This window comes from Epinephelus lanceolatus, chromosome 23 (genome assembly GCF_041903045.1).
Source record: "Epinephelus lanceolatus isolate andai-2023 chromosome 23, ASM4190304v1, whole genome shotgun sequence".
NCBI classification, from domain to species: Eukaryota; Metazoa; Chordata; class Actinopteri; order Perciformes; family Serranidae; genus Epinephelus; species Epinephelus lanceolatus.
The window spans coordinates 27036258-27049306 of NC_135756.1; the positions used below are offsets into that span (position 1 = coordinate 27036258).

Genomic DNA, 13049 nt, shown 5'->3' on the forward strand with positions numbered 1-13049 from the left:
CCTGACCTTGTGCACGTTTTCCTTCTGTTCTCCTTGTGCTGGAGAAAATAACTGCACTCACTCTTCATGTTTTAGGGAGGATGTTCAACACATAAATAGCAAAACTATACTCCTTTTGTCCCACAGCTGCCCTTTGTTCAAGTGGTTAACAGGAAAAAAGTTTGTCACTCTGATTAATAAACAGGAATTCAGTTGGATTACAATAAATTTGGGGGGAAAGGTTGGAGAGAGTTCAGAGGCTTTTCAAACTGAAGCAACGGAGGAATTTCACTACACTGTAAAATGTTGAAGAAATGCAGACCTTGGTAAAGAATTTTGAACTACATTTTTTTTACAGTGCAGCCACAATGTACTTCAAATACTGTATCATTACCGTAGAATGAAAAGTATACATCACCAATCTTCACATAGGGTATAGCACATTCCAAAAGAGGTTACAGGTGTAATCGCAGAAAAATAATAGCTGCGAGTGCAAACTGAATCATGAAAAGTCAGCGATGAACAATGCAGATACGCTTTTGAGTCACTTGCGAATAACGCAGTCGCTAAATTTGGATTCACTGATGTCAGAGAGATTTGAAGATAAGATATATTGTGCTTGAAAAGTATTGCAAGGTAATGGTTTGATGAGGTGGTGTGTGTTCATGGGCTCTCCATCTGCAGCTGCAGCCTGGTTGTATAAGTTTCAGGCTGAAACTGTAAACCAGCAGAAGCTCAGTGGGTAACCTATATTTAGTCCATGTGCTGTAGAAAGCTGCATACACACACTGCTTTTTAAAAACAATCGGATTGGTTCATACATGCTCTCCTATAGCTCTAAAACACGATGAATTAGTATATATTTATGATGTAATGTCGCTTATTTTTAGTCTGATTTCTCATCATTCCGCGTCAAAACTCTTGGTGCACTTGAGTTCAAACCTGTTAGGTCAGCGGGGGCTTTTTTTTTTCTTTTTTTTTTAAGTTTTTACGAAATCACTAGGCCTATATACAGTAAACTCTATATATGACCATACCCATTATGAGTCAATGGGACAACCCGGTGTGAGGAAGCAGAGAGAGCTGATGTGAGATTCTGCACGTTTCTTCAGGGTGTGATCTCAGAGAGGGGAGACTGCCACGGAGCTTGTGTTGTAGCAACAGGTAGAAGTGGAGAGAGTGCTTATTAAGTTATTAAGAGTGATATTAAAGGCATCCACCCTTTGTATTTAAGTTCTGATGACTTCATAAAAAAAAAAAAATCTAATGTAGAAAATAGTAAAATCATTACTACATTACTACAGCTAGCACTTGCAATCTTACTAAAAAGATAAAAACAAACAGCAAATAGCCTGTAACAGTTTGAAAATATATTTAAAAATATTGTATTTCAAAAGAGACTAATAATATTATTAAAATATAATAATTTAGACTGAATTTAAATCCCTTTGGCTGCTGCTTCCGTTTTGAAAAAATAATGAAGACATTAATCTGAATAAGTCTTTGTTTACTAATACACTGAATACAAATTAGAATACACGTATATAAATATAGCCTGCTATCGTAATATATTTGTGTATATTTAAATAACGATAATGTAATAATGTTAATAAAATAGTAATATAGAATAAATAGCTATAAATTAGTTCGGCTGCTTCTGCTAATTAAAAAATATTTTAAAAATAAAATAAAATGTAATATAGGGGAAAACCTTTGTTTATTATTACACTTCATACAAATTAAAATACATGAAATATTATCTGTGAGAGTTGGATTACCACACAGAGGCGCTGTGGCTGCCTGCGTGTTCGTGTATGTGTGTGCGCGCGCGTGTATATGTCGTCATAGCAGTCACGTTGCTCTCCCAGCCTGGCCGGGTTATATAGCGGATGTGTGCCGCAGACCGGCAGATTAGCCCGGCTCAACGCGCCATTGAGAGCAGCTCGATTCATTTTTAGCTGAACGGACAAGGCTCCTGCTTTAACAACCACCGGCTCTTTTTCGGTCCTTTGTTTCCTCGGAATTTAACCGGCTCGGTTCTCGTGTACTGTGCGACTCTTCAGTCCTTAAGGAATGCCCAGAGAGCTGACCCAGAACAGGATCCAAAAGATCTGGGTGCCCACCAAGGATGACAAGCCGGCACCTCGCAGAGGTAAAACCCTGTGATATTTCTATATTCATATGATATTCCAAGCATCATTATACGTTCTTCTGTCGTTGTCTGTCCCTGCTGTATTTTTAAATGGACTTACAGTGTTTATTACCTTACAGTAGACAGCCCCTTTGTCTTTTATAGCTCTCTTAGTGACGAAGCGTGTGTCTGTAGTGGTCAGTTCGGCCACTTCCGTTCACGTAGTACAACCTTTCACCAACCAATTAGTGTTTCTGTAACAGTTGACATATTTTTACTCGACATTTTCACTCGTGTTTCCGCCGGCCGCCATAGTTCCGCTGTGACGTCGCAGCGCACCTGCCCTTCACCGGTCTTTTGATTTTACTTCATTGATTGGTGGTCCTCATTAGCACGCGCCGCGCGTCACAGTCCTCCATCTGAGCCGTGACGAAGCCCCAGTCACCATGGTTACCAAGGTGCCCCGCAACCTCTGTCTCCCAGGCTTTTTGAAGCGGTACCATTTTCCAATTGGTCAGCTGGGCAGCGCGTGTGCATGGCGCGACCCTGGCCGCTGTGTCCTCTCTGGCTCGACACCAAAGAGACCACAGGGAAGACATTATTGTTGAGGGATGTGTGCTCAGAGAACAGGCACTTTGTGGTTTCTGCGGCAATTTACAGTCTCTCTGTGTCACTGAGAGGCTTTCTCTTTTGTTTGCGCTTCTGGGGAATTTTCATGGATGCAAATAGGGTGGACAGAAGTCAAATATCTGCAAATTTCTGCCTCAAATTTCTCCACAAACTTGGCAGACATTTCAGATTTTAGTGCTAAAATGTAATGCTACAGCTAGAGATGATTTAAAAGCCCTGAACAATATTAGAGCAACCTTAACTTGAGGTGTAAGACATAAACGTTTTCTTTACATTGACAAAGTAGCTGCACATCTGGGTTCACAAAAGCAGAACAGCAGAGGTTGGATGCTGTACAGTAGGTGAGATGGAGATGGATGAAAAGAGAACGGACAGGTCGGGGAGGTGACAATGACCCAGGTGTCCGAGGATCGTCTTAGAGTATGATCCGTTTTTCTGCTTAAGCAACGTGGCTCTTTTGTTATGGAAACAAGATTAGCGAGTATAAATGAGCTCTCGGGGCGTTATCATGCGATGAGTGAGCACTGCTAATGTTTACAGCTACTTTGATAGAGACTGAAAAGAGTCCTGCACACCTGGATGAAAAAAAAAGATGAGGGAACTAAGGAAATTTGACATGAAGCATTTGCTGCTTCACTTAAACAATCTCAAGTAATTTATTCACAATGTCAGTGACCTACAAAACACGTTTTTCATGTTGAAACAATGCCCTGCATTCCTAAATCCAGGGCAACCTGCACCAACATATCATATGATATAACACCTCATATGGACCTCAGGGTGCGGTTACAGTATATGTGGTCAGGTGAAAACAACTCATCTGGGTTGTGTGAGCCAGTTCAGCGCGTGCAGAATTGGGTCAGATGTGCAATGAAGTGGAAGTGAAAGGCGAGTCTGGCGGCAGCAGACAGCCACGTGCCCGCTGTGTGTGACAGCATGGAGAGAAATAGAGATAATAATAATGAATGAATCCAGGACAAGTTGCACCTCTTGGTGAGCAGCTGTTCTTTATCCCAGGTCTCTGGCAGCTGGTTATGGCCGTCTCAGGTTGCATATGCTAAATATATCAGTGTTTTGTACTGCTCATTCACTGACTGACTGATACAGCTTGTTAAGGATGGTGTTAAATCGTTTGTAGTTCTGCAACCACTGTCATAACACATTCCCCTACCTTGTCACCCCTCCCTGCAGTGGCCGGCGCCCCTCACTTCGCCAACCCCCCCACGGTCATCGTGATGGTGGGTCTTCCGGCTAGAGGCAAGACATACATGTCCAAGAAACTCACCCGCTACCTCAACTGGATCGGCATGCCCACCAAAGGTAAACAACACATGGTAATTTGTAGCATATCAGTTACAGGACAACACTCTGCTTCTCGAAGTGTTTCGCCAAACAGGATCGACTTATGTTTCTACCTCCAGGACATCATGTTCATGCTTCTACTTCTGTCTGTGTGTTGTAGTCTTCAATGTGGGAGAGTACCGCAGAGAGGCGGTCAAGAACTACAGCTCCTATGACTTCTTCAAGCCTGATAATGAGTGTGCCGTGAAAATCAGGCAGTAAGTTCAACACAAATACACAAGCACAATTACAGTAATCTACTGTATACATTTTATTTATAATTTATAACATAAAATAAAAATAACTGTCTTTGTTCTTTAGGCAATGTGCCTTAGCAGCCTTGAGGGATGTCAAATCCTATTTGAAGGACGAGGGAGGCCAAGTAGCGGTGAGTTTCCTATCATGCATTGCATACTTTTTTTTTACTTAATCCAATTTGTGACATGATCTCATGAAAACATATCGTCTTACAAGTTTCTTTTATGTCTCTTTCAGGTCTTTGATGCCACAAACACAACAAGGGAAAGGCGAGACATGATCCTGCAGTTTGGCAGTGAGAATGATTTCAAAGTGAGTGTTACTATGGTGACCTGAGGACTCAAGGTATGACATCATTAACAATGCAGCAACTTTCTAACTGCTCCTCTGTCTCGTGCCCAGATCTTTTTCATCGAGTCCGTGTGCGACGATCCCAGCGTCATCGCGTCGAACATCATGGTAGGTCACAAACAGAATGACATCACCATGCATCCTGTTTGAAATGACACAAAATGTTTATAACTCTCTGGCATCAGGCGTGTTGTTTGCCGCTTGACAGTCTTCCTTCCTGCGCAGGAAGTGAAGGTGTCGTGTCCTGACTACCGGGACTGCAACAAGACTGATGCCATGTTGGATTTCCAGAGAAGAATTGAATGCTACAAAACCAGCTACGAACCTCTGGACCCTGATCAGTATGACAGGTAAATAATCAGCATTGGTTTTCTTAGAACATCTGCAACATCCGATACAAACTCAGACACTAATCGCTCCTGTTCTTCCTCCAGAGATCTCTCCTTCATCAAGGTGATAGATGTGGGCCGGCGTTTCCTTGTTAACCGGATCCAGGATCACATCCAGAGTAAGATCGTCTACTACCTGATGAACATCCACGTTCAGCCCCGCACCATCTACCTGTGTCGGCACGGAGAGAGCACCGACAACCTGGAGGGGCGGCTGGGCGGTGATGCAGGCCTCTCACCTCGTGGCAAACAGGTACAGACAGCAACAGACAGAACCATGAAATAGATTTATACATCATAACCGATAAACATCAGGTGCTAAATATTGTTCCCTCTCTGCTGTAGTTTTCAGTTGCCCTGGCTCGGTTTGTGGAGGAGCAGCAGCTGCAGGATCTGAAGGTTTGGACAAGCCAGCTGTGCAGCAGCATCCAGACTGCAGAGCACCTGGGAGTCCCGTACGAGCAGTGGAAGGCTCTCAATGAGATAGACGCTGTGAGTATCACTTTAACACGTGCTATTACACCACCTGACAAAAAATATCAGCTGTAGCCAAACTGAAATATCATACTTCTTTGTTCTTTGTAGGGACTGTGTGAAGAGATGACGTATGATGAGATGAAGGAGAAATTCCCAGAGGAGTTTGCTTTGAGAGATGAAGACAAATACTACTATCGCTACCCAGCTGGAGAGGTACACACAGTCTGCAACCACTGGGCACCTTCACACACCCAAAATACAAAGCATTTATTTTGATTTCTGATTGACTGATTGAGCACAATAATCCATATTATCATTCCAGATATAACAACGCAGGTATTTAATATAACTACGATCAATTATAATGACAAAAATAAACAACCACACCCTCCTGATTTACAGTCCTACCAAGATCTGGTTCAGCGGGTGGAGCCGGTCATCATGGACCTAGAGAGGCAAGAGAACGTCCTGGTTATTTGTCACCAGGCTGTCATGCGCTGCCTGCTGGCCTACTTCCTGGATAAAAGTGCAGGTGGGTACTACAGCTCCCATAAGCCCTCAGATTTAGTGTCATCGTCTAAAAAATGATTCATGGCACTCAAATCTGATGTTCATATCTATGTTTGTCCTATTCCAGAGGAGATGCCCTACCTGAAGTGTCCCCTCCACACGGTGCTGAAGCTCACCCCGGTCGCCTATGGGTGCAAAGTGGAGTCCATCTCTCTAAATGTGGAGGCAGTGAACACCCACAGGGACAGACCGGAGGTAATGCTTCATAAACTGATTACTGGAAATGTTCTGCTGGACCCTTACAAAGGGAAATGGAAAGAACTTGATAAAGCTTGGGTCATTACAGAAAGCTGATAGGAAGCTATTCAGATTATTCTTTTGCACTCTTTTATTATGATATACAGCGCTTAAAATACGTCATTATGCAACTTGATTTCGGACTCTAAGTGTCTTAATATTTTTGTGTACTTTAGGAGGTGAAGAGGGGTCCTGGCACCTTGATCAGGAGGAACAGTGTGACTCCTCTGACCAGCCCCGAGACAAACATCAAGAAACCTCGCATCGATGACCTGGATGAGGCTCCAATCCAGGAGCTGCCCCCGTCTGTTGCCTCGCTGGCACTCTGCAGCCCCTCACACATCCCTCTCGCCCTAGCGGGACAGGTACGTTTCTTATAAACACAAACACACTTTAATTTAATGTCAAGTGTTATATATTTAGAGTTACTAAAACTCAATTGTTATGGGTTTCTAAGGCCAGGACCTAATTATATCGACTCAAGTCACGAGAAGCTGGTGCCTAATTAGACATTTTTTATTTGGGTAGAGGTTTGTGTGTCTGCAGAGAATTCAGTTTTTAACAGGATGGAAAACTCTTTAAACAGCATCAAGGACAACACGAGACACTACAAAACATTCCCATCTTCTGTTTCCTTTCTGACAGCCTCTTATACAGACTTTCAGACAGCATGTATATTCACTCTCTTGTCACTCACTTGTTTTCCATCCTCTTTTCCTCTGCTGCCTTCTCCTCCTCTGCACCTTAAAGCACTGGCTGGGCAAAGTTTGCCTGTAAGTATTCACTCAGTTCTAGTGTCTCTGGCTGTCAGGCTCTTTTTTATCTCATCCCTCCACTCTCTTCTTGTGGCTGTATCTTCTTTTACATTGTTCACAGCTCACATTTCTTTTCCTGAACTTAACTGAGAACAGCAAAAAGACAGACGCTAAATCTCAAATTATGTAAAGAAATATAGATGCACATTTTGCTCAAAATTTACCCATGCACACTTTGTATTACTTCTGTTAATCACATTTGAGTCTCTTATGATAAACGCATCATATTTTGGTAAACTGACTCTCTGCCCAGATATGCTCTCATAGTAAGTCTGCTTGTTCCAGATCTGATTCACAGGAAATATGTGTTTAGCAGCGCTGTTTCCTGTCAGTGTGGGAAAATAAAAAAAAGCTCTCATACTATATATGGTTACGGGGAACCCTCACTTCCCAGTTTACATTCCTGTGATTCCTGCCCGCTTGCGTCATTGTTGTTGTCATAACCACAATCTGCTTGTTTTGCTATGCTGATTCATGCTGACTATGCTGTTCTTGTCTCTGTTTGGTTTATTTTTGGCCTGTCTTGTCCTGCTTAAAGACGAACCGTCCTCCAATATCTGAAAGTGGTTTCACTCTTAGTCTTTCAAAGGTAAACACACAGTAGAGGCTTTGCAGTTGCTTCATACTGTAGCTCTGCCAGCAGCCACATCTAACACTATTGACATCAGATGAATATCTGACAACCAGACGAACCAGATTAGTGTGGCACAATTAACTCATTAGAAAATTCTGCCCCTAAACAAGGAGAATTTTTGAAGAGATAATCAAACTAGCCAGCAGGCAAAAATTTAGCATGCTAAAGCTAGCTTCCAATAGATGCACTTGTTTTATGCTACTTAAACATGTTAATAATAAAGCAATGATAGTTCGCGTGCTCACAAGTTGACAGTATTCAAAAGCTAAATTTTAAGTGTTGGGTATTTAATGATTTTCCATTCTGAAAAAACTAACAAATGTTACTTTTTTTGTGAAGAATTAAGACATTTTAGTGGAGCTACACAGGCTATAAGTAGCCAGCAGGCTCATTTAGCAAATGTAAAATGCTAAAGCTAGCTCCCACTAGATGCACTTGCTCTGTGTGAATCAAACGTGTTAATGATAAAACAATTGTAGTTAGTGTGCTAACAAGCTGACAGCATTTAGAGGCTAAATTAAAATCGTTGATAAAACCAATTTCCACTCTGAAGCAAACAAATGTTATTTTTTTTGTTTGAAGTATCTAGCAGGCTACAAGTAGCCAACAGGCTCATTTAGCAAATGTAAAATGCTAAAGCTAGCTTCCACTAGATGCATTTGTTTTGTGCTAATCAAATGTGCTAACAATAAAACAATGACAGCTAGTTAACATGCTAACAAGCTGACAATATTCAATATTAAATGAGCTGGTCAATAATTCTATACTTAAAAAAAAACAAATATTAGTTTTTTTGCAATGGAAAGTAGTAAGTAAATAACTAACTGGCAGGCTCAATTAGCAAAGACACAAATGTAACATGCTAAAATTAGCCTGCACTAGATACGTTTTGTGCTAATCATGCACGCAAAAACAAAAAAAGGTGGTTAGCTAGTTAGTGTGCTAACAAGCTGATAATATTAACAAGCCAAATTAAAAGAGCTAGTTATGATTTTCTATTCAGAAACAAACTGAAATGTTTGTTTTCTGAGATGGATAATTTAAAGTTTTAGAAAAGCAGCTGCTGACTGCTACTAAATATCCTCCAAAATGGCCACCAAACTGTGACTTTGGTCCACAGTGAAAGCTCTCAGTAGAACCATGACGTTTGTTTAAGTCACTTCTCTTTTTGTTTTGATAATGACATTGGCTTCGACCAAAATTGTGTCCCTACCACAGACAACCAAATTGTTCTCGGGCGACAGTTAAAAAATCCATGCAGTGTCTTTATTGACTGCATCAGGGGAATAGCCTGTTGGCACTAGTTTTGCTGGCACAGTGGAAAAGCGTGGATAACGCTGTTGGGTGTGTGAGGATCTTGTCAGGTTCATTCATAATCACTTGAGGATTACCTCGGTGCAGACAAACACACACACGCAGTCAGCCACAGCGACCTCTTCACACACTCATGAACTCAGTGGTAGTTTTTATGCCCTCTAAAAATATCAAAGAGGAAATCAGGGCCTGAGAAAACAAAGGTGATGTAACTTGGGGTTTAGGGATTACGCTGCATGAGAGTATCATCTGGCCTGAGGATATTTGTGCACTGTCTTTCGTGTTGTTGCTGTTGAACTTCTAGCAGCCAAATGTAATGTGTTGCGTAGTTAATTGTTGCCCAAATACAGAAGTTAACTAAAGTCTTAATGGTTTTGGTGCATTTTTTGTGCTTACAGAACCTGAGGAGAAGCTCATCTGGTCGCCGAGATGTCCTGCAGCCCTGCCAATGAAATTGCAAGAATGTGTCATGTGGCTCTAGAGGCCGGAAAGTGGATCGCTGACAAAGACTCAATGAAGGCAATAACACAAAACACCAAGGAAGAGTAAAATTGAAGAGTTACTTTTCAACATTCTCATTAAATGTATCATTTTGCCAGCCGAGAACACAAGTAACTTTTTTCCTCTTTCATTCAAAAAGGACCATGGTTAATTAATCACTGTCCTATTTATGTTCAAGGATATGTCTTGCTACTGTCAGACATTTTCTTTTTGAGAATGAAGAATCTGTGTTTTTTGGGAAACCTTTCCAAACGTCGTGCATTTAATTCATTCAGAATGAAGGAAGCTAACTGTGACTCATTTAAATCGACAGTCATTCCTTTTACATCTCACTCCTCAGATGGCTCTCTGGGAAACCAGTCTCTGCTGGTTTATTGTTTAGGAGAGACCAAAGACCAACCCTCATACCTGGATAAATCTTTCAGCCCATCATTGTTTTTTCAACTTATGGTTGCACTGGTTTTAAGTGAAGGATTTAGTATTTAGTTTACATTGTAAACTCTTTGGCACTTCTTTGGAAGCACTGGTGTCATTATTTAATTGACTCCTTTGTATGCTGACACTAAAATAAGCGATTATTTTGCACAGTGGGGATAAATTTGTACTTTTGTTTGTTTTCTGTGTCACTATGTGTTTTTTCACGTCACGTTACATCACGGTAATGGAGGTGATTTTTGCCGTAGAGTGCCTGTAGTGCTTGTTTTGCAAGCCCGACGCTGCTTCTCTTGCCATTTCTCTGGAACTGGTTGCTCGAGAAGGGGCACCACATATCACCTAATAACTCCACATATCACGTCAATATTTTACTTTTCACAGTTTGAATATTTATTTTGCATTTTGGTTAGTTTCAATGCTACAGTGCATGCTGATTATTCAACAGAGTTCTTAATTTTTCAAGTTTGTTTTCCTTGATTTCCTGTTGCTGTCTGCTACGCACAAATGTTAGCACTTATATTTTTGTTATTACAACAATGCGTGCTTTTAATAATATCTTGTAAATTTTAGTGTACATACAGTATAACTGGAAATGCATGGGAGATGACTTTCTTGGGAGTCTTTTAATGAAATGACTGTGTAGAAATATTTTTGTACTAATGAAGAACACGATCTGTTGAGAAAGAAGCCGCTGCTTACCTCTCTCAGTAAAACTTTTGTTAACATGTTTGCTTGAGATACTTGAAATTTGTTTTTTTAATGTAAAAATGTTTTATTATATTCTTTATTTATTTTTCTGTAGTTTTGGATGCGTGGAATGAGAGGCACCTTGATATAATTGAGGGTTATGCATGAGAGGACAGTATGTTGTACAGTTGATTCTGCATCTGCTGGACCAATAAATTAACTCCTGGAAAATATGCAGTGTTTGTTGTTTACTTATTTTCATTGGCTCAAGTCCAACGTCAGTGTGACGTCTACCCTTTGTGTTTCCTTTTATGGAACCACTCTGCAGTGTACACAGCGTGTCCCGGCACTCCTGTCTTCACTATCTCACCCACTCACGAGATTCATGAGTCACAAACTGAAAGACGCACGCTGCTTATTAGATAATCGTGCTTTCAGGATGATGCCGTGAAAGTACATCAGGGTGGATAACAAAGAACGCTCACTAACAATTGTGAGTACAAAATGAGATTATTGTACTCGCAAGTCTAGTGGTGGGAAACTCAAGATCTGTGGCAGAAAAAAAAGAATATTTTTATGAGCTTTACGTGCTTGGTGAAAATACTGGCTGATAAAATTATTTAACAGAATTTTATAAAAGACATTTATCTTTAATATGTTTCTGAATATGTTGCCAACACAATACATGATCACTGTGGGTATTACTAACAGCACAAACCTTTATAGCAATACATAATTTGGCAGTCAGTCTTAATGTGATGCTTGTAGCCAACTGGTAAAATTTCAAATGGATATCTTTAGCCATGCTATGACTTGACTCAGACTTTTCCTTTAGTGCCACCATGAAGTTGACACTGTTGACCTGGTCAGTCAGGGTCATTCTCCATTGAAAATTTCAGCAAATCTCTGAAGAGAAATAAATTATGACAGTTCATATACAAGGAAATTGTCAATGTGCTGTAGACCTAATGTAAATTGAGCTAAACCTTCTTTCATTTTCTCTAAAACTCTACAGTAAGTACATCAAATTTGACATGGTCATAGTCAGAGTCATCCAAAACTGGATTACATTGAAAATTTCAACAAACCTCTAAAAGAAAACATTTATCATGTGTAAAAATCGGGACATTTTCAATGTATTACAAACTTATTGTGGTTTTATCAAATTAGGACTTCATTGCTGACAGTTTTATTTAGTATATAAAAGCACAGATACAATAACAGTACAAATAGACGTGCATCAGAATCATAGCTGCCACTAGTTTGACCACAGGGCAGTACAGTATTGCTGTTGTGCTGAGCTGCTCTGTTTTGTCAGCACGCTAACAGTGTCCTCTTTGTGTGCTGTAATGTTAATAATTAAAATATACGTTTTCATGGCAGAAAATGGACGCGTGGTGTGAGAATGTGTGAAAAGTGTCAATTGTCATATTTAATTTACACTTTATATCGTTTACAATACATTTTCAGTGTGTTTTCTTGGCAGATTTGTTCACGGCTTTTGGAAAAAATGCACCAGACATTGAAACTATTATTGCACATTGTGAGCAGGCTAGGGTGCTCGCTGCCATGCTGTGTCCAGTGTGAATGGCCCAATTGACCTATGGCTAAGTCCCGCCCTCAAACGCAATAAGCCAATCACAGTGCGTATAGCCATTCCCATACACTTGAACATTCTCTGCCTGGACGTTCATTGAAATGTATTACAGAAAGTCTGTTTTTGGTTTTATGAGCTTTTTTGGAGATTTGAAGTTTAAAAATGGTCCAACGGTGTGCATGGGGTACATGCAACTCCGACACAAGGTATCCTGAGAGGCTGGGCGACGAGGTATATTTTTTACACTTTCCTAAACCACATCTCAACAGAGAAAAGTGTCTCCTTTGGAGACACTCAACGTGAACTCAACGTGAATAAGATTAACAATGATGTCTACATCTGTTCTAAGGTAAGTCAACATCATGTTTGAGGCAACATATTGTCACTTTGCTGGAAAGAAATAAGGTTATAAAGTTATCTTTAACATCTCTAGCTAAAGTTAGCCGAACGTTAGCTCCTAGCTGCGTTGTTCATCATGTCACCTTGTTCATTAGCCTATTTTGTTCTAGTTTTGTACTTTGGTGATCGTACATCATTGTTAGCTGGTGTCCAAAGGGCTCAAGTTAAGCTAACATTAACTTCTGGAGCTTAGCTTCATTAATGTAGCCTATTTGTAATCGCAGAGATAACAAAGGTTGGCAAACGTTATGTTGAATGATTCAGTGTAAATAATGCAGCACCAAACTAACAGAGAGACACTCTT

General features: G+C 40.5%; 1 protein-coding gene across 4 annotated transcripts; it reads left to right on the forward strand.

The window, feature by feature from the left end:
- The first annotated feature begins 1887 nt into the window (after positions 1–1887).
- Positions 1888–10982, forward strand: pfkfb3 (6-phosphofructo-2-kinase/fructose-2,6-biphosphatase 3). Of its 4 annotated transcripts, none has more exons than XM_078165091.1 (15): positions 1888–2131; positions 3932–4060; positions 4203–4299; positions 4403–4469; positions 4577–4651; positions 4742–4798; positions 4916–5040; positions 5125–5332; positions 5425–5571; positions 5665–5769; positions 5959–6088; positions 6194–6321; positions 6540–6728; positions 7114–7136; positions 9525–10982. In XM_078165091.1, exons 1-15 carry the CDS (start codon positions 2053–2055, stop codon positions 9529–9531), a joined length of 1566 nt encoding a protein of 521 aa, XP_078021217.1. In that variant the 5' UTR covers positions 1888–2052; the 3' UTR covers positions 9532–10982. The 4 variants fall into 4 exon arrangements, with proteins under 4 accessions (XP_078021217.1, XP_078021218.1, XP_078021216.1 ...); XM_078165092.1 differs by lacking the exon at positions 9525–10982 and adding an exon at positions 7717–7886 and having other exon boundaries at positions 4876–5040; XM_078165090.1 differs by lacking the exon at positions 9525–10982 and adding an exon at positions 7717–7886.
- Positions 10983–13049: the final 2067 nt, after the last annotated feature.

Bases quoted from the DNA above. Each gene is read 5' to 3' on its own strand.
- pfkfb3 (XM_078165090.1), top strand. From the start codon at position 2,053: ATGCCCAGAGAGCTGACCCAGAACAGGATCCAAAAGATCTGGGTGCCC. The intron at 2,132-3,931 runs GTAAAACCCTGT...CCCTCCCTGCAG, and splicing joins CAAGCCGGCACCTCGCAGAG to TGGCCGGCGCCCCTCACTTC. The intron at 4,799-4,915 runs GTAGGTCACAAA...CTTCCTGCGCAG, and splicing joins TCATCGCGTCGAACATCATG to GAAGTGAAGGTGTCGTGTCC.